Genomic DNA, 22,500 nt, shown 5'->3' with positions numbered 1-22,500 from the left:
ACGTCGCGTAATTACGTCACTTCATAACGTCACTTCATAACGTCACTTCATAACGTCACTTCATAACGTCACTTCATAACGTCACTTCATAACGTTCTCATGGCAGCAGGGGAAAACGGCTGCTCTCGTGTGAAGTAAATGCAACATTTTTCATCTTTCTGCTAAGATATGGTGTTGACTATCTTGAATATAAGTTGCTTAAGCCAATAGTTTCAATCATTGCTCCTACTATTGCTCATATAATTAATGCGTTTTATGGAAAAGATATATGTTTGCAAGCTTGGAAAATATGTTGTAAAGTTGTGCCAATACCTAAAAATACGAAAATGCCGCTCAAACACTAGACCAATGAGTTTATTACCAATTCTCGGTAAAATAATGGAAAGAATTGTTGATTTAATTACAAATGTTCAGCGTGCATATAGAGGGAAACACTGCCCTGACTCAGATGGTAGATGACTGGTTCACGGATGTGGAGGAGAGGGAAATAATAGGTGTTGTAATGCTTGATTTCACTGCAGCATTTGATCTAATTGATCACGATTGTCTTCCCATAGACCGTGAACTTGTTGTCCTTCCGGGTTAAAACTGCCAATGACCTTTTTTTGGGCTGTTTTTGAAAACGTTTTTGTCACTTTTTTCGACGCTTTTTTAAATACATGCTCAATAAACATAATTTAATTGACATAATACCTATTTGTTTTGTATAAAAAAACAGAAATTGTGGATTATTTTGACTGATAGTTAAGATCAGACGATGTTGAGTGGATTACAGTTTATTTCAAATGCTATAAAATTGCAAAAAAAACACCCAAAATTCAATGAAAGTAATCATTAATTACTTACGTCACAATATCATCACGATACTTATGTCACGATATCATCACGATACTTATGTCACGATATCATCGCGATACTTATGTCACGATATCATCACGATACTTATGTCACCATACGATATCATCGCGGTACTTATGTCACGATATCATCACGATACTTATGTCACCATACGATATCATCGTGGTACTTATGTCACCATACGATATCATCATGATACTTATGTCACGATATCATCACAATACTTATGTCACCATACGATATCATCACGATACTTATGTCACGATATCATCACGATACTTATGTCACCATACAATATATCACGATACTTATGTCACGATATCATCACGATACTTATGTCACGATATCATCACGATACTTATGTCACCGTACGATATCATCACGATACTTATGTCACGATATCATCACGATACTTATGTCACCATACAATATCATCACGATACTTATGTCACCATACAATATATCACGATACTTATGTCACGATACTTATGTCACGATATCATCACAATACTTATGTCACGATATCATCACGATACTTATGTCACGATATCATCACGATACTTATGTCACCGTACGATATCATCACGATACTTATGTCACAATATCATCACGATACTTATGTCACAATACGATATCATCACGATACTTATGTCACAATATCACGATACTTATGTCACAATATCATCACGATACTTATGTCACAATATCATCACGATACTATATCATCACGATACTTATGTCACAATATCATCACGATACAATACAATATATCACGATACTTATGTCACGATATCATCACGATACTTATGTCACGATACAATATCATCACGATACTTATGTCACGATATCATCACGATACTTATGTCACGATATCATCACGATACTTATGTCACGATACAATATCATCACGATACTTATGTCACGATATCATCACGATACTTATGTCACGATATCATCACGATACTTATGTCACAATATCACGATACTTATGTCATGCTATCATCACTGTACTTATGTCACGATATCACGCTACTTATGTCACGATATCATCACAGTACTTATGTCACGATATCATGATACTTATGTCATGATATCATCACGATACGATCATCTCCATACAACGTACATCCACACATTCATGTTATTTTGGGGCAATTTGGTTCAAAGAAACCCATAAAGGACAACACAAGGGTTAAAAAAATTGAAATATGTTTTTTCACGAACCGGATTATTATGGATGGAAAGTTATTTGACGGAGAGAAGACAATTAGTTTACTTTAATGGAAGCTTTTCAAAGGTGAGGGTTTTGGAACATGGCGTGCCTCAAGGAAGTTGTCTTGGGCCGCTCCTCTACACAATCTTCACCAATGATCTTCCATCTGTTTTAGATAAAACAAGCATTTCAACATTTGCTGATGATTCAACTATATATTTAGCAGGAACTGATATTGGTGATTTCAATATAAAACTACAGAGAGAGCTACAGTTAGTGGTGGACACATTGATTCTCAATGTATCTAAAACTAACCTGTTTACAGTCCCTCCAGAAAAACGTGATTATACGATCCCATAAATCAATGCATAATCAGCCAAAGTCCTCATATTTAGGTCAGGTTACTTTATTGATACACGTAGGTAAACTAGTTTTACAGTCTAGGAGAGGCGGGACATCCTTAACATAACATGCAACACACAAAACATTAAAACATATAAAAACAGGTAATAAAACATGGATAAAAAGGAATAGTTTTTGTGCGTTTTGTGCAAATAATTTTACCGTTTGTTTAACATAGTAATTGCCGCTGGTACAAAACTGTTTTTAAATCTCGTAGTTCTGTAACCAGGAACTCTTAGCCTCCGTCCAGAGGGGAGATACTGGGATTCCTTATTCAGAGGGTGTAGGCTATCTGCTGTGATAGCCACAGCTATCCGCTGTAATTGTTTGGCATACGGGAAATGGGGGAGCAGCTGGGACTCCCCAGTCAGCTCACTTGACCATTTTACGATTTGGTTTTGGTTTGGTATTTATGCACTTTCGCCGCATAAAATGCAGATTTCCGCGCAACATATGCGGGGCTTGCATGATGTCATAATCCCCGCATTTCCGTTGCAAAAAAGTCCCAAATATCTTAGCAGAAAGTTGAAAAATGTTGCGTTTACTTCACACAAGAGCAGCCAGTTTCCCCTGCTGCCATGGGAACGTTACGAAGTGACGTAATTACGCGACGTGAACGTCATCGAAAAGCTGCAGACCCCGCGACGAAGCCACGATGAAACCAGTTTTTGCAAGTTCCTACAATTTCATCGCATGAACGTGCATAAATATCCCGCATATTCCATCGCATTTTTTAAGAAAACGTGTCGCATAATTAAGGATTTTTGCCCAAAACAATCACAAAAAAACTCCGTATTTTTCTGGAAAGACTGGTTTTAGGGGTTGGAACTCATTTTTCTTTACGTTCCAAACCCAAACTTGAACTCAGCATAGAGCAATTTTCTGTAGAGCAAAAAAAAAAAAGAAGAGGCTAAACTTTTGGGAGTGATGATTGATAATAGATTGTGTTGGGATAGACATGTTCAGAAACTGGTAACTAAAATGGGCAACACTTTGTTATTAAAAGGTGTGCAAAAACCTACACTACACACCGTTAAACCAGTACTTCATTTTTACTTTGTTTTTCTCACACCTTGATTACTGCTCTGTGGTTTGGTCCAGCACCTCAACAATTAATATAAGAAAACTACAAGTAGGGCTGGGCAATATATCAACATTACATCGATATCGTGATATGAGACTAGATATCGTCTTAGATTTTGGATATCGTGATATGACATAAGTGTTGTCTTTTCCTGGTTTACAGTAAAGTGATGTTACGTCACTTTATCAACGTTCCCATGGCAGCAGGGGAAACCGGCTGCTCTTGTGTGAAGTAAACGCAACATTTTTCATCTTTCTGCTGAGATATTTGGGACTTTTTTTGCAACGACAATGCGGGGCTTATGACATCATGCGAGCCCCGCCTACTTTGCGCGGAAATCGGCAATTTATGCGGCGAAAGTGCGGCGTGTTTGAACAAATGATGATTATGCACTGAATTATGTAATCGCATGATCCCGTTTTTCTGGACGTCCTGTCTGGGCTGAACGTGGCGTTGAACACCATGGCTCCTTCTCGTGTCGCTGAAATCGCCTCCTCGACTCCCTCACCTGCCTCCCTTCCTCGCGTCTTACTCCGGATTTCCGCTGAATGCAGAACGGCTGCGGCCATGACTGACAGCTGTAGTCACGGGGACCCACGAGATCTCGCGAATTCACGTAGAACAGAACCACAAAACCAACACCAGTTACCGTATTTTCCGGACTATAAGTCGCTCCGGAGTATAAGTCGCATCAGTCAAAAAATGCGTCATGAAGAGGAAAAAAACATATATAAGTCACACTGGACTATAAGTCGCATTTATTTAGACATTTATTTCACAAAATCCAAGACCAAGAACAGACATTTAATCTGGAAAGGAGAGTTATTAAACTACCCAACAGCCCCCAGAACAAGGGGCTGAATACGGTAGGTGTCCTCTATGTTAACGTAACACATTAACAGTTATTAAACTACCCAACAGCCCCCAGAACAAGGGGCTGAATACGGTAGGTGTCCTCTATGTTAACGTAACACATTAACAGTTATTAAACTACCCAACAGCCCCCCCAGAACAAGGGGCTGAATACGGTAGGTGTCCTCTATGTTAACGTAACACATTAACAGTTATTAAACTACCCAACAGCCCCCAGAACAAGGGGCTGAATACGGTAGGTGTCCTCTACGTTAACGTAACGTAGCTGCACTGTTGACGAGCCTCTCCCAGCAGCACGTTGTTCAAGCACCCATCTGTGGACTCCTTCCTCCAGCTCTGGCCATCTGGATTTCAGCGCGACTAGCTTTCTTTGTTTTCTTCATTGCAGTGAGACTAACCTTTTCTCCAGTCCCTCACAAGTTTCTCTCTCACTCCAAACTCTCGTTCTGCTGCTCGATGACCGTTTTCGGCTGCGTGTTTTACTACCTGCAGTCTCCTGCAGCTTCTTTTCTTTCTCAGTTGTCTTTAGGAGCAGCATATAGTCCTCACAAGCCTAGAGCGCCTCTCGCGGCTGTAGACGGTAATGTTTTCAGCATGAAATAACATTTAAAGACATGTTACATTATATATATTTTGATATATAAGTCGCACCTGACTATAAGTCGCAGGACCAGCCAAAGCATGAAGAAAAGTGCGACTTATAGTCCGGAAAATACGGTAGTTTCCATCCAGAGGAGTAGAGGGGAAACAGCTCTGAGCTGTGTTCTCAAGGTGAGCACGGTGTATTTTATTTTGAAAATGAACCGGATGTTTTATTTTGTTTCTGTGCTTGACTTCCTGTCCCGCGCTGTCTGCCGTGTGCTGAACTGCTGCGGAGCTCTCCGGCGTCCGTCAACAATAGAAGCTCTGCGTATCTATTACTACTATACTATCATATACTGTTATATAGAGCTGGGACGGAGTAGGGACGCAGACGTTCTGCAGTCAGCGGAAATGGCCGGTTAGTCCCTCCCAGCGAGGGGGCGTAGGAGAGGAATGCAATTGTGGTTTACTTGCATTCATTTGGGGAAAATTTGGTTTTGAATCCGATCATCAGTTCCAAATGTTTTGGTTTTCGTAGCGACCGCCGTACGTCCAGGCGCTTGTTGTGTTTGAGCACAGTAAGCAGCTCTAAAGTCTGGCTGTAAAGAAATGGGATTGTCTGTGTGTGTGTGTGTGTGTGTGTGTGTGTGTGTGTGTGTGTGTGTGTGTGTGTGTGTGTGTGTGTGTGTGTGTGTGATTCCCTCAACATCCTCTGATCTTAACTATTGGTCAAGATAATTCATAATTTCTGCTTCTTTTTTTTTTTTACACAAAAAAATGAGATATAATGTCATTTAAATGAAGTTTATTGACCATGAATTTATAAAAAAAAAAAAGCGCTGAAAAAGTGACAAAACCATTTTAAAAAGCGCCAAAAATGTTAACCCAGAAGGACAATAAGTTTACGGTCGACGGGAAGACGACACAAGCGACGCCCAACCCTAATCAGCTGTGACACGCCCACCAAACGAGAAAGAAACCCATCTCAAAGCCTGTTGCACACCGTTTTGAGATTGAACGTACTCCGGGGGTGTGCTGATAAACGTGTGACCAAAAGCGGACCAAACAAGCGTACCGAGACCTGCTTGATGAGGAGGTCTCGGTACGCTTTCAATCCAACTCTGGAGCGGTTCATTTGTGGTGAGAACGTAGTCAGGTGTGTTCAGCAGTCTGAGCTGATGTCTCCTGTAGTCAGGTGTGTTCAGCAGTCTGAGCTGATGTCTCCTGTAGTCAGGTGTGTTCAGCAGTCTGAGCTGATGTCTCCTGTAGTCAGGTGTGTTCAGCAGTCTGAGCTGATGTCTCCTGTATTCAGGCGTGTCCAGCAGTCTGAGCTGATGTCTCCTGTAGTCAGGTGTGTTCAGCAGTCTGAGCTGATGTCTCCTGTAGTCAGGTGTGTCCAGCAGTCTGAGCTGATGTCTCCTGTATTCAGGCGTGTCCAGCAGTCTGAGCTGATGTCTCCTGTAGTCAGGTGTGTTCATCAGTCTGAGCTGATGTCTCCTGTAGTCAGGTGTGTCCAGCAGTCTGAGCTGATGTCTCCTGTAGTCAGGTGTGTCCAGCAGTCTGAGCTGATGTCTCCTGTATTCAGGCGTGTCCAGCAGTCTGAGCTGATGTCTCCTGTAGTCAGGTGTGTTCATCAGTCTGAGCTGATGTCTCCTGTAGTCAGGTGTGTCCAGCAGTCTGAGCTGATGTCTCCTGTAGTCAGGTGGGTCCAGCAGTCTGAGCTGATGTCTCCTGTAGTCAGGTGGGTCCAGCAGTCTGAGCTGATGTCTCCTGTAGTCAGGTGTGTTCAGCAGTCTGAGCTGAGTGTCTCCTGTAGTCAGGTGGGTCCAGCAGTCTGAGCTGATGTCTCCTGTAGTCAGGCGGGTCCAGCAGTCTGAGCTGATGTCTCCTGTAGTCAGGCGTGTTCAGCAGTCTGAGCTGGGTGTCGCTAGTGTCTCCTGTAGTCAGGTGTGTCCAGCAGTCTGAGCTGATGTCTCCTGTAGTCAGGTGTGTCCAGCAGTCTGAGCTGATGTCTCCTGTAGTCAGGTGTGTCCAGCAGTCTGAGCTGATGTCTCCTGTAGTCAGGCGTGTCCAGCAGTCTGAGCTGATGTCTCCTGTAGTCAGGCGTGTTCAGCAGTCTGAGCTGATGTCTCCTGTAGTCAGGCGTGTTCAGCAGTCTGAGCTAGTGTCTCCTATAGTTGTTACACGTTACGTGAACATACACCATTTTGGTACCATGTGGAATGAAGTCTGAGTCTTTCTGTCACTGCAGACCGTCAGTTTCCTCCACACTCCCCTTTGCGAGCGCTGTGAAATGAATGAAATTCCGGCGGTGCAAAGGTGCGCAAACGAGGAACAGATCGTGCAGTGTCGTAAACAGGATTATCATCTGCGTATGCGCGAACATCTTGCGTATGTCGGATCGTGCAGGCAGCACAGATCGCGTACCCACAGCTGGAACAAATGACCTACGGGGCCGTTTTTCGGGGCGGAGAAAAGCCTTGAATGTGTCAGGGATTGTTGATGGATGAACACAGGATGCAAAGGTGCATAAAACGTTTTCTCTTCAGTCTCTCCGGTCCCGTTGAGGTCGCCAGGTTCAGTCTGTGGGCCAATCAGCTGCTCCGCTATCTGCTCAGCCAATCAGTGTCCCAGATGGAGGGATGATGGGAGGACGGCTGGATGATAGTGGGAGCGCTGATGGAGTGAAGATGGAGGACGGAGGGAGGATGGTTGCGAGTGTAGAGACGTCCAGGGCAGAGTCCTGACAGCAGATAGAGCGATAGCCACATTCCTGCCGCTGATAGCCATGCCTGACTGCTAACCTGGTTTACACAACGCTGCAGGAATGTGGCTGCTACAACAAACTCGCCGTCTGGGGCCCACAGAGAAAAAAAAACACAATGTACCAACAGGGACGCTCAGTGTGGGACATGTGAAGAGGGACGGGTCCTGTCGGACAGCGGCTCCCTAGTTGTTGTGTCTGACGTACGCCCACAGCAAGATGAACTCAAAAACCTCGCTAGTTTTCAACCTGGACCCTATGTTCCCATGCATTTGTGTTTAAGTGACCAATGTGAACAAAGGTCTTAGAAATTGGTCCAGTATTAAGCGAGAACCGTCAGTTTGCGTCCACTAAAAGTTCTGTTGTTGCCGCTGACAGACTCAGATTATTATTCTAAGTGTCTGACAACATTATGAAAGGATCCCTACAGAGATAGACCTTTTAGTTAAAGAGGAAGATCCTTTTAGTTTAACATGAAACAGCCCCGAAATCACCATCACCAAACCCACCAGACTCCATGTAAATAATCAGGACTTTTATCATCGTAAAACACACTTCATTCAAAGTGGACAGAAACTAAATCAAACTACCAAAGGCTGTCTTGGTTCAATTTGGGTAAAGTGTTCTCCTGCTCCATTAACATTGTGAACACTTTTAAACAGCCCCGAAATCCCCATCACCAAACTCCACCAGACGTGCGTGTATAGAGCCAGCATATCTCCACCAGACTCCATGTAAATAATCAGGACTTTTAGCGTGTATAGAGCCAGCATATCTCCACCAGACTCCATGTAAATAATCAGGACTTTTAGCGTGTATAGAGCCAGCATATCTCCACATGTAAATGGGTGAATTAAGGGTTTATTTCAACCAAACCAGAGTGGTGATTGTTGGAACAGTGGAAAGATGAACCAAGACGGCTTTTGGTAGTTTGATTTAGTTTCTGTCCACTTTGAAGTGGTTTGTTTTACGATGATAAAAGTCCTGATTATTTACATGGAGTCTGGTGGAGTTTAGCGATCGCAATTTCCTAGATGTTTTTATGTTTAAAAAAAGGAGATAAGAGGTCTATCTCTGCAGGGATCCTTTCCATAATGTTGTCAGTCACTTAGAATAATAATCTGAGTCTGTCAGCGGCAAAAACAGTACTTGTAGTGGACGCTGACTGACTTTAATGTTACATCCCAGCTAGTTTCTCCCTTAAGACTGGACAAATTTCAAAGATTGTTGTTCCTATCAGTCACTTAGACACAAAAACACAGAAAGCAGGCTCCAGGTTGCAAAAGAAAACGAGCAAACGTACATGCTTAACTGTACAGTTTACATGAAAAACGCACGTGTTTTGGCTCAGCTGCAGCAGTCGGCGTTTCATTGTTGATGTTGAGTTTAAAGATCTGATGGTTTGATTCATATCTGATGAACATCTGTGCTCATTCAGACTGTTCAAAGAGGGTGTGGGTCAGTAGAAATGGATGCATGATTGTCACTGACGTTATCTGACACACACACGCACGCACACACACACACACACACACACAGTCAGCTGTCTGCTTCCTGAGAATCTCAGAGATGCTTGTCTGTCTCTGTTTACATTCCTCACTGTCTGCACACAGAGAATACACCGTAAAATACAAAACACTCTGCTGGAGAAAATACACCCACAAACACCAAACACACCGGTCCATAGGCAGGATGGACAAATGCTAGGTGTCCACATGACTATCTTTAAGACAAGTTCAAGGAAAGAAACACCAAAAACATTGGAAAGAGCACCAAATAAGGCACACAAAAAACCCATGAAATCATCTGTGTTTTAAACCTCCTGTTGGTCTAATCTGACCCGTTTTCAAAAAGTTTCTGTATCAGAAATGTGGGTTTCTTTCAACCAAATTTTATAAAATAAATAACGTGGATGGTTCCCTACAACGCTCCTCACAAGTTAAATAAATGATCAGTTCACTACTTTCACTGAATTTGGGTGTTTTATAGTAATTTTCTACCATGTAAAGAAACATTTGATAATAGAACGTTGAAAAACGTAGGAAAAAAATGTCAAAAAAGCAGAAAAAAGTTACAAAAACATTGGAAAAAGTGACAAAAATGTCAGGGAAAGCTTAAAAGAATGTCCACATGACTAGCTTTAAGAAAAGTTTAAGGAAAAAAAACGCCAAAAACATTGAAGGTGCACCAAATAAGTCACAAAAAACCATGAAGTCAAATTTGACCCACTTTCAAAAAGTTTCTGTTTCAGAGACGTGGGTTTCTTTTAACCAGATTTTAAAACAAAACAACGTGGACAGTTCCCTACAATGCTCCTCACAAGTTAAATAAATGATCAGTTCACTACTTTCATTGGATTTGGGTGATTTAGTCAATTTTATAGCATGATAAATGAGGAAAAATTGTCTAAAAAGCAGAAAAAAGTGACAAAAACATTGGAAAAAGGGACAAAAATGTCGAAAAAAAGACGACGAAAACGCTGGCTTTTTTTAACATTTTGACCCCAAAAAACTAAAAGTTGCAACATGGTCGACGGGGAAGACAACACGAGGGTTAAGAAAAACTCATGTCATTCACTATGTCATGCAGAAATACTACACTACCCACAATCCTAATCGTAACAGCAACGTCTGTGATTGGTCTAACTCGCTGTTACGATGGAAATGTTTACCGCACCAGCAAACCCGCGAACGGCAAGTGTCTTTGCTATTTGAAGACCGTCCAGCGCCCGCGTCGTTTAAACAGCAAATGCACCTGAGCCCATCTGTGGCCCATGGGCGTGCTGGTCTTACGGGGAGGTGTGTTCAGGTGCATTAGGGGCGTGCTGGTCTTACAGTGAGGTGTGTTCAGGTGCATTAGGGGCGTGCTGGTCTTACAGGGAGGTGTGTTCAGGTGCATTAGGGGCGTGCTGGTCTTACGGGGAGATGTGTTCAGGTTCATTGTGGGCGTGCTGGACTTACGGGGAGGTGTGTTCAGGTGCTTTCTGGGCGTGCTGGTCTTACGGGGAGGTGTGTTCAGGTGCATTCTGGGCGTGCTGGTCTTACGGGGAGGTGTGTTCAGGTGCATTGTGGGCGTGCTGGTCTTACGGGGAGGTGTGTTCAGGTTCATTGTGGGCGTATTGCTATCTTGAGGCAGTGGGAAGTGATGGCACCATTAACCAACAAAAACCTGGTCTAAAGTCAATAACGCAGCATTTCATTGTTATTTTAACAGAGCATTAGTAAAATACTCCTAGGCTCGTGCACAGCACGTGCACACTATGCTTGTTACACACACAGGGACGCACAGCAGCACACACACACACACACACACACACACACACACACAGCAGCACACACACATGCAGAAGATTACAAATAACAATATTACGGTGCAGATCCTCCATCATAACAGCAATGCTCCAAGGTCCAAACGCGCCTGGCTTTTAAAGGGAATGGGAGATGATCTCTGATTGGTTGATTGCATGTTACGCCCAAAACACACCTCTGATTAATGAAGACACTAAGAACAACCCTTTTGAACCATGCGCCCAAAAGCGGATTTGGACACGCCCTAAACACACCTGCGCCAGGCGCTTCACACCGTGTGCTCAGATGGTTAAAATAGGGCCCGTAATATCAGGGGAAAAAACGGGGAAAAAAACACTTCCGAAACCGGAACCGTTAAGAAAAGGGGGCGCTCTGTTGAGCTCTATCGGCTCTAAACAAGTTGAAGTAGCTGTTGATGATCCTCTATGCTGATGATGCAATGATGTAACGCTGCTTGTGTTTTCTGCTGGTTTCCAGGGCGATCTGACGGAGCCATGCGCCGGCCGGGACTGCTCCACCTGTCAGTGTTTCCCAGCCAAAGGAGCGAGGGTGAGACTCCGCCCACTCACACACACACACACACACACACACACACACACACACACACACACACACACACACACACACACGGCAGCCAATCAAATCGTCAGACTGACGGCTTCTTCTGTTAGCAGACCTGTGACACCTTCGCTGTCGGATTGTAAACTGCACGCACGCACACACACGCACATACACATGCACACACATGCACACACACTCACACACACACACACACGCACACACTCTGTATTAATGAGCTGCCCGATGGAGGAGTGTGTTGTTTTTAATTAGCAGCTGTTTACCTTGAAGTGAGTCAGCAGATTCCACACACACACACACACAGAGACACAGACAGACACACTCACACTGATGTTAAAATCTAGTTTGACGTAACACGGGACATTTTATACGTCTATGTTGTAATGTGTCCGTCCGTAGATCTTTTGATGAGCTACATCCAACCATGTGTGAGATTGTCATTTCCATGATCCTGTTGATCTGAAATAAAAACTAGAAAAGCTGGAGCGTTCCTTCTTTCTGCAGAAGAAAAACTAATGCTTCTGTCATCACGTTGCACGTTCGAGATGACGCCGTTACGTGATGTGACGTGGCGTGGCGGCGCAAAAAATGTCAGGTCGGTTAAATGTGATATAAATATATATATATATATATATATATATATATATATATATATATATATATATATATATATATATATATATATATATCTCTATAAAATTAAGGCGGCCCTGCTCGGCGACGACCATGTGCGATGACCACCATGCGGCGCCCGCAAGAAGCATGAAAGCCGTTTTAGATGCACCGAAGTGAGGCACTGCGATCTGCGTTGACGCGCGGTCCGGGAGATGTTTTCGTCCAGATGTTTGAGCGCGTGTTTGTGTCGCCGCACTAAAGAACTTCTGTAATGTTGTGATTCATGAGCCAATCAAACGGCACATCAAGCGTCAGCTGATCGCGTAAACAACATGTATCTGTCGTCCAGACCACAAACATCATGTGTGTGTGTGTGTGTGTGTGTGTGTGTGTGTGTGTGTGTGTGTGTGTGTGTGTGTGTGTGTGTGTGTGTGTTTGTACAGCTGGGGGCAGCAGACAGGCAGAGAGGATTGTGGGAAGGCCTCTGTCTCAGTGATTTCACAGCTCAGTGTGTTCAGAGAAAGGAGGACACAGCGTGGACTAACAGAGATCACAGCTGTCACATCTCATCACACACACACACACACTTCACACACTCACACACACACACTTCACACACTCACACACACACACACACACACACACACACACACACACACAGAACCAGAAAAAAATCAGCAGGTTGATATTGATTATTTTGACCCTTGATCAGTTTATCTTTCAACTGATGCATTTTAAAACCTGTGTATCAGCTGATCAGTAATAACACACTATAACATATATGTGAGCAGCTGTGAGGACATTCAGAAGTGCTTCAACGTATTCTCATGAACGCCTTCGTTTGATATTCTATGAATTAAGTTCACGTGACCGTTAAGTTCAGCCGCCAAAATGTTAAACCCAAGTTGCTCCTTATGGCACCATCTGTGTGTGTGTGTGCATGCGTGCGTGTGTGTGTGTGTGTGTGTGTGTGTGTGTGTGTGTCTCTGTGTGTGTGTGCGCGTGTGTGAGCGTGTGTGTGTGTGTGTGTGTATTTCAATGTAATCTGATGTCTGCTGATTTAAAGGCACATTCCAACTGATTTAACATCCTGACTGTCTGAGCTGCTGTTCAAACACTGTGTGTGTGTGTGTGTGTGTGTGTGTGTGTGTGTGTGTGTGTGTGTGTGTGTGTGTTGTTGTGTCACACTGCCCCCCTGTGGTCAGAAAACAACATAACGTGTCACAGACAACATCTGTATTTGCACCAGGACGTTAAAGTTTTTCCTCGCCACTGTTGTGAGTCTAGAGTCTAGACCTGCTCTGTCTGTAGAGGGTCCTGAGATCTCCTGTTTCATTGTATAAAATTGCATAAATATCCTGCATATTCCATCACATTTTTTAAGAAAACGTGACGCATAATCAGGGATTTTAGCCCAAAACAATCACAAAAAAAACTGCCCATTGTTCTGGAAGGACTGCATTTAGTGTTTAGCTTAGCACAGCTTCATTGCATTGTTAAAAACACGCCCACGCCTTTTTTCCACCCTACTCTCCTTTCCTACTCTTCTTTTCTTCCCTCCTTACATTCTTACTTCCCCACTTTGTTCTTTATTCCGTCCTTCGCTTCACTTTTTACACCCTTCCTTATCGATTCTTCCTTTCCTTTCTTTCCATTATTCCTTCCTTCCCTTTTCTTTCCATCCTACTTTCCTTCCCTTTTCTTCGTTTCCTTCCCTACCTCTTTCCCCACCTCCTTCCTTTCTTCTTTCCTTCCCTCCTTACATACTTACTTTAAAACTAACATAGTTTAGAGCTGCAAAGATTCATAGATTAGTTGTCAACTATTACATTAATCTCCAACTATTTAGTTCATCCGTTCATCAGTTTCAGTCATTTTTTATGATAAAACAGGTAAACCTGTGTGATGTCAGTTCGTTAAATGTTTTCTATATTTTCTAGTTTCTTCTCTCCTCTGGGACAGGAAACTGAATCCTCCTTCCTTCCCTGCGGGCATCCTTTCTTCTGTCTTCTTTCCTTCCTTCCCTCTTTGCATCCATGCCTCCTTTTTTTCATCCTACTATACTTTCCTACTCGTCTTTTCTTCGCTACGTACTTCCTTTCTTCTTCCCTCCTTACCCTCCTTACATTCTGTCTTTTTCCATCCTTCATTGATTCTTTCTTACTTTCTTTCCCTTATCCCTTCCTTCTTTTTTCTTTCCATCCTTGCCTGTAGTGATAGACCGATTTTATCGGCCGGCCGATATAGCGGGCTGATATTTGCGTTTTTACGTGTATCGGAATTGGCCAATACTGCTGCGTTCGCCGATAGCTTTTTCCCGGCATTATTTACAGACAGGCGTCCACAGGCAGCTCTGTGTTGCTGGAGACGCTGCAGTTCACGTGCAGACCATGCACTGCCCCTCCCCCACTAGCAGAGTGCTGGTGCTGGAAGCCTGGCAGGCTTGCTGGTGCTGGAAGCCTGGCAGGCTTGTTTCTAGCAGCATGTCAGTCTTTAAATTACAAATCAAGCACTTTATATAGACTCAATGGTCCCACTTTTCAGGTCTGATAGTCTTTTCTATAAACCTTAGTGGTCCCCTAAAACTGTGTCTGACAAAGGACATCTTTATGATAGACCATATGCAGGGCACCCATCTATATGATGCACATTGCAACACATCATTTGAGTGATATGAATGTAAGATGATCTGCAGATAGACACTGATCTGTGTCTGTATATTCTTTTTAAAGAATATGGCTAGAGCAGACCTCGTGGTCCCCTAAATCTGGTGTCGCAGGGTTTACATTTTTATAGACCTGTAGATTGAGGGCGCAAATAGCAGTATCTGAAGTCTCTTTATATCGGCTCAAGAAAGATCGCAGCCTGTATACGGTCATCGGCTAAGTGCTGATGAAATATAGAAAACCTAAATCGGTCCCTATACTGCATCTAGAAAATCCATATCGATCGATCCCTTACTGGTCTCCCTTATACTGTTTCTGAAGTTTCTTTCATAGACCTTCGTGGTCCCCTACTTACTGTACCTATGTCTTCTTTCCTTAGCCCTCCTTACTCCCTAATCTGTATCTCATCTCTTTATATAGTTCAATAATTGCAACATCTTTCCAGAAGTCCTGAAGTCTCTTTTATATAGACCTTAGTGGTCCCCTAATACTGTATCTGAAGTCTCTTTTATATAGACCTTAGTGGTCCCCTAATACTGTATCTGAAGTCTCTTTATATAGACCTTAGTGGTCCCCTAATACTGTATCTGAAGTCTCTTTTATATAGGCCTTAGTGGTCCCCTAATACTGTATCTGAAGTGTCTTTTATATAGACCTTAGTGGTCCCCTAATACTGTATCTGAAGTCTCTTTTATATAGACCTTAGTGGTCCCCTAATACTGTATCTGAAGTCTCTTTTATATAGACCTTAGTGGTCCCCTTATACTATATCTGAAGTCTCTTTCCCAAAATTCAGCCTTGGTGCAGAATTACAGCCACTAGAGCCAGTCCCACAATGAGCTTTCCTTAGGATGTGCCATTTCTGTGTCTGTAGCTTTAAATGCTATTGAGGAGGAGAGAGGGGGGGTGTGGCCTTGACCAACTGCCATGCTTCGCTTGTTTGCAACCCATGATGTCTCTCTCTTTCTCATGGGTGGGCCAAATTCTCTGGGTGGGCAAAGCAGAGAAAGGGGAGGTAACCTTTCCCCTTATGACATCATAAAGGGACGATTCCAGATCGGCCCATCTGAGCTTTCATTTTCTCAAAGGCAGAGCAGGATACCCAGGACTCGGTTTACACCTATCACCATTTCTAGCCACTGGGGGACCATAGGCAGGCTGGGGGAACTCACATTAATGTTAAAAAACCTCATAAAGGGACATTTTCATGCCATGGGACCTTTAATCGTGATAATGATTTTTTTTTCCATAATCGATCAGCCCTACTCTGGCTCTAACAGTGTTATCTATGTTCTGCAGGGCGCTCCAGGTCCTCTGGGGCAGCAGGGCCCTCAGGGGCCCCCGGGCTTCCCGGGCCCCCAGGGGCCTTTGGGGGAGAAGGGCCACAGAGGAGACGAGGGGCCGACAGGAGCTCGAGGACTGAAAGGAGACCCGGTGAATAAACACGATGGTTCTGTTTTATTCTCCCCAGAAGACAAGATGGCCGATCTGCTTTTGCTGTTAAAGTGCCCATATTATGAAAAAAAATCACTTTTTCTGGGATTTGGGGAGTTATTTTGTGTCTCTGGTGCTTCCACACGCATACAAACGTTGAAAAAACCCTCCATGCTGTTCTGAGTGAGATACGGTTTCTGAATGTGTCCTGCCTTCAGTCTCTGGGTCAGCTGGTCAACATCTGCACGGCTTTCTACGTCACTGGCTGAGACGAGGGGGCTAGGGGGCTAACCGTTAGCATGCTAGAACTACTTCCATGTCCCTGTTCTGCAGGTATTCACACAAAGGTGGAAGTGTTCCCTCGTTTAGAAGAAGTCTCCCAGCTAATCCTGCCTTGTTCTACTGAAGTTGGAGAAACAGCTAGCTAGCTCATGTAGTCCTTACCTAGCTACTGAGCACGTAGTCCTTACCTAGCTACTGAGCATGTAGTCCTTACCTAGCTACTGAGCATGTAGTCCTTACCTAGCTACTGAGCATGTAGTCCTTACCTAGCTACTGAGCATGTAGTCCTTACCTAGCTACTGAGCTACCTGAACACAGGGTGAAAAGAGGAGCTGCAGCAATGAGCAGTACAACAAAAATATGGTGTTTTTTGAAAATTAAACCATGTAAACCTATTCTGATATAACCTCAAAATACAATTATGAACCTGAAAATGAGCATAATATGAGCACTTTAAAATGATTCAAGTTTAGTTTTAGTTTGTTGACGTTTTTCTGACCAATCACAGGTCTTGCAGTCTGTGACTCAACTTCAGTTTCATGCCATTTGTTGTTTCAGGGAAGTGTTGGCGTTCCTGGTTTTCCGGGTTTGGAAGGAGTCCCGGTAAGAAGCCCCTACCTCTTAGCCTCTTCCGCTGCTCTGATTGGCCCAGACGTAGTGAAAGGACTGTGTGCATGTGTGTTTCAGGGTCACCCGGGTCCTGCCGGCGGTCCTGGTTTTCCCGGTCTGGACGGATGCAACGGAACCAGAGGAGAGAGAGGAGTGCCTGGATTTCCTGGAAGACCCGGACCTGATGGAGAGCCGGTCAGAGTCACCGATCACTCAATAACAAACACGAAATGTCAGAATTATTTAGGTTTTAGCTTCAGCTTTTAGACATTATTATTAATAGTTCTTATTGTTTATCCACAAGACTCCGTGGGAATTTAAACACCTTGAAAACGTCCTTAAAGATGGATGCGATCGGCGGCCTTTTCGTTGGTGTCTTCGTACAATAAATCATACAATAATTTTGAATCCATAAATCACTTCACTGCTTTAGTGTAGGGGGGTCCAGGGGCATTTTTGGCCATAATAGCCCAAATTTGGTGGCCTCTGGTTCATTCTAATGTCAGGATTCCATCATATACACTGATCTTATCCTATCTTTTTATTTTTTATTATATATGAGTTGATCAATCAACTGACACAAACTGAGTAATACGTTCACATCAAGTCAGACGTGTAAGTGTGAAAACTCAGACAAGTGCAGGGGCATGTCCCCCGCGTACCCTGTGCCTGCTACGCCCTTGGAGTTTATACAAACATTATTGGCTTAGTCTTATAGTCACCACTGCTAACTGTGTTTTATTCTGCAGGGTTTTCCAGGACTGAAGGGATTTCCAGGAGATACAGTTGTCTCCTTCATCCCGTACCCTGGAATACCTGTAAGTATACTTGTACTGTAAGTACACCTGTGCTGTACACCACCTGACTTGCATACAGATGTTTAATAACGGAGCATTGTAATGTTGTAGTTCATCAATGTGGAGACTTTTAGATACTATTGTATACTACTGGGTAGTTTAGTAGTACTGTTATAGTACTGCACAGGGCTGTAGTACTCAAGTCCGGTCTCGAGTCCCCTATTTTGAAGACTTGCCTCGTTTTAGTCTGCTGATTCGGGATCAGTTGTACATTAGGAGTGTCAAAAATGTCTCGACTGGCTTTGGACTTTGTCTCGACTGCCTTCGAATGACTGGTGGTTGTCTCGCTCCCCCCTAACCCTGTGAGCGTACATACGCCCATTCAGGAACTGGCTAGCTATAAGAACAAGGTAGTGATGGAGTTTATCACACTATCGTCATGGTTGAGCTGGCAAAATAGAAGCAGAAAGCTAGGAAAGCATTGTCGGAGGAACAGGAAACAGGAAACGGCAGACTGATCGAGAGAGGAGTCAGACACGAGTAAACATAGGAGCTGTAGGGGGAGCTCTATAGAGAAACCTGTAGGGGGGCTCTATAGAGAAACCTGTAGGGGGGGGCTCTATAGAGAAACCTGTAGGGGAGGCTCTATGGAGAAACCTGTAGGGGGGGGCTCTATAGAGAAACCTGTAGGAAGCTCTATAGAGAAACCTGTAGGGGGGCTCTATAGAGAAACCTGTAGGAGCTCTATAGAGAAACCTGTAGGGGGGCTCTATAGAGAAACCTGTACGGGGGCTTTATAGAGAAACCTGCCAGCAAAAATCTACTGGAGATAAAAACACTTGGTGCACCGAGATCACTTTGAGCTTAAAACTCAAACGCTTAAAAACCAAAACGTGGCGGTGGAGATGTAGCCTAATTGTTGCAGCTCTATTCTCTACAGCAGGCCACAGATTATGGGGTGTTCCTCCTCTTCGTCACAGAGTACATTTGCAAATATAGTATTTACTGTATATGCTGATGACACGTTGGTGTTTGTGTTTCAGGGAGACGACGGGCCCAGTGGATTTCCTGGGCGGCAGGTGAGAAGTTTTTTAATTCATTACATATTTTTTGACACCTGAAGATATTTTTCATACTAACATTTTATTTTCAAAACGTAAGAACCATTTCCAAATCTGATGAACAGAATCTGCTTATTGAGGCATTTCAAGAAGGCATTTCTAAAGTGTTATTTATTTTTTAATTGACAAAATCTGCCAGTGCTGTCAGAATATTTATATCTGGTTATTAGTGCAAATATATTGCATGCATAATGGGTACTTTTACTTTTGTGTGTACTATAACTGAGGTGTTTTGGTCTGCAGGGTGAACACGGTCTCCCCGGACCGATGGGAGTTATGGGTCCTCCAGGATGGGACGGGACCAACGTGAGTCACAGCAAACACACACCCCATTAACATTTATTTATATATATATATATATATATATATATATATATATATATATATATATATATATATATATATATATATATATAAAAACCTTTTAAGACTTTTATCTGGGTCTAAAACTCATATCGTTGCTGTCGGGCAAAAATTTTGCGACAACATATTTAAGTTCTACACAGTTACGGTAAACATACATGCAGGTACAGTTCAAACTAAACTGTGTTCATACTGTATGTGTACCTGTGTGTCTGTCTACAGGGTCTCCCTGGTCCGCCCGGCTTCAGGGGTTCACCTGTAAGTATTATGAGAACATTTACTGTGTGTGTGTGTGTGTGTGTGTGTGTGTGTGTGTGTGTCTCTGTGTGTATGTGTGAGTTTTTGTGTATGTTTGTGCGTGTATGTTTGTGTGTGTGTGTTTGTGCATGTATGTTTGTTTGTGTGTGTATGTGTGTGTCTGTCAGAGATGTTCACAAGTCATTTTTTGGAAGTCCAAGTCCAGTCTCCAGTCTCTGTCCATCTGATCCAGTATCAACATCAGCTGTATGATAACTTTATGGGGTCTACTTAACACATCCCTCTAGACCTCGGACCTGGTGAAATATTAACCTAAAGCCGTCACATCATATGGATACAACTATAAAGATACGATGTGCCTGTTCCCAGCATTAGCACAACACTTAGCGATGGTTAGCTTGTTCCCTGTGGTGATATATGCTAAATGTAACGTCTCTTTACTTAAAAAAAATGTCTAATGTCGAAGTGGAAATGAAGAGAATAGTGTCAGCGCCACACCAGTTACAGAACAACATGCATCTCAGTGTCAGTCCACATTACGCACAATAAGCAGTATGAACTCACTGATGTAATGCCATTTATTTATTTTCTAAGTGTTAGTAGGCTCAGTGAAACTGAGTCCAGCGCGAGGGAGACCCGACTCAGAGGAGGAGAGGTTAGTGAGGCCAGCGTCTCCACGGCAGGTGATCCGCTGCCACGCATGGATGAAATAATGAAATAGTAAACAGGACTACAGTAACAGAAATATGTGCAGAATTAAGACAGTCAAGATGGCCCAGTGTTTGGTGGACCGGGTACACCTTGTTCACTTAATAGCCTACAAATCATCCACGGGATCAATTACGCATCACATGAGTTTGCCCCCCGACACAGCGTTTGTTCCTGGGGAGATGGATCTGTGCGTCCCGCCTCCTGTAGCCATGGATGTCTGAGCCTCAGCAACTACTAACTATAAGATACAATGTGCCTGTTCCCAGCATTAGCACAACACTTAGCGATGGTTAGCTTGTTACCTGAGACGATATATGCTAAATGTAACGTCTCTTTCACATTAGTGTGTGAGTGACTGACCTATCTGGGTGCGTTTGGAGATGCCTGATGAAGTTCTACGTTGTTGATCCGGCATCATTGATCTTGGTGCCACACACCTTGCATGTAGCTGTTAGCGTACTGCCGCTGTTTCACGAAGTAATTGAAAGCTAAACTACTAAAGGCACGACCCTCGGAGGACTTGGTGTCGCCATCGTCAATGTATGTTTTGCATGTGAGTGTGTGCACATAAGGCATAACGCATGCGTTACGTTTCACATTATGGCAAAGGCCAGGGGACATGAGGCTCGCCACACGTTTCCCCGTATATGCGCCAATAAAAGACAATAGAAATACATGAATACATTTAGATTTAAAAAGCAATAATGGCATAAAAACAGGTTGTTGACGAGTCTCGGAGCTCGAGTCTGATGTCAGCTGTTTGTGCGACTTAAGTGTGACTCGAGTCCCCATCTCTGGTGTCTGTGTGTGTGTGTGTGTGTGTTTGTGAGTGTGTGTATGTGTGTGTTTGTGCGTGTTTGTCTCCCTGGTCCGCCCAGCTTCAGGGGTTCACATTTAAGTATTAGGACAACATTTACTGTGTGTGTGTGTGTGTGTGTGTGTGTGTGTGTGTGTGTGTGTGGGTCTCTGTGTGTATGTGTGAGTTTTTTGTGTATGTTTGTGCATGTATGTTTGTGTGTGTGTGTTTGTATTTTTTTGGAAGTCCAAGTCCAGTCTCCAGTCTCTGTCCATCTGATCCAGTATCAACATCAGCTGTATGATAACTTTATGGGGTCTACTTAACACATCCCGCTAGACCTCGGACTCTAGTGAAATATTAACCTAAAGCCGTCACATCATATGGATACAACTATAAAGATACAATGTGCCTGTTCCCAACATTAACACTTAGTGATGGTTAGCTTGTTACCTGTGGTGATATATGCTAAATGTAACGTCTCTTTACTTAAAAAATGTCTAATGTCGAAGTGGAAATGAAGAGAATAGTGGCAGCGCCACACCAGTTACAGAACAACATGCATCTCAGTGTCTGTCCACATTACGCTACAATCAGCAGTATGAACTCACTGATGTAATGCCATTTATTTATTTTCTAAGTGTTAGTAGGCTCAGTGAAACTGAGTCCAGCGTGAGGAGACCCGACTCAGAGGAGGAGAGGTTAGTGAGGCCGGCGTCTCCACGGCAGGTGACACGGATGGATGAAATAATGAAATAGTAAACAGGACTACAGTAACAGAAATATGTGCAGAATTAAGACAGTCAAGATGGCCCAGTGTTTGGTGGACCGGGTACACCTTGTTCACTTAATAGCCTACAAATCATCCACGGGATCAATTACGCATCACATGAGTTTGCCCCCCTCCCCCCGACACAGCGTTTGTTCCTGGGGAGATGGATCCGTGCGTTCCGCCTCCTGTAGCCATGGATGTCTGAGCCTCAGCAACTACTGACTATAAGATACAATGTGCCTGTTCCCAGCATTAGCACAACACTTAGCGATGGTTAGCTTGTTACCTGAGACGATATATGCTAAATGTAACGTCTCTTTCACATTAGTGTGTGAGTGACTGACCTATCTGGGTGCGTTTGGAGATGCCTGATGAAGTTCTACGTTGTTGATCCGGCATCATTGATCTTGGTG

At 43.5% G+C, this 22,500-nt stretch overlaps 1 protein-coding gene across 4 annotated transcripts in view; it reads left to right on the top strand.

Annotated features, from left to right (window-relative positions):
* The window catches only part of col4a4 (collagen, type IV, alpha 4), an 83,782-nt gene that overhangs the window by 10,830 nt on the left and 50,452 nt on the right, over positions 1-22,500 (top strand). For all 4 annotated transcript variants that reach the window (XM_078247224.1, XM_078247225.1, XM_078247227.1 and 1 more), the window contains exons 4-11: positions 11,562-11,633; positions 16,244-16,378; positions 17,219-17,263; positions 17,348-17,464; positions 18,019-18,087; positions 19,110-19,145; positions 19,431-19,493; positions 19,773-19,808. In XM_078247224.1, coding sequence (XP_078103350.1) covers positions 11,562-11,633; positions 16,244-16,378; positions 17,219-17,263; positions 17,348-17,464; positions 18,019-18,087; positions 19,110-19,145; positions 19,431-19,493; positions 19,773-19,808 — 573 coding nt within the window. The remainder of the gene's footprint in view (positions 1-11,561; positions 11,634-16,243; positions 16,379-17,218; positions 17,264-17,347; positions 17,465-18,018; positions 18,088-19,109; positions 19,146-19,430; positions 19,494-19,772; positions 19,809-22,500) is intronic.

The sequence above is a fragment of the Sander vitreus genome, chromosome 3 (assembly GCF_031162955.1).
Source record: "Sander vitreus isolate 19-12246 chromosome 3, sanVit1, whole genome shotgun sequence".
Taxonomy (NCBI): Eukaryota; Metazoa; Chordata; class Actinopteri; order Perciformes; family Percidae; genus Sander; species Sander vitreus.
Note: the sequence above shows the minus strand (reverse complement) of the source record. Positions and strands in the feature narration are given on the sequence as shown.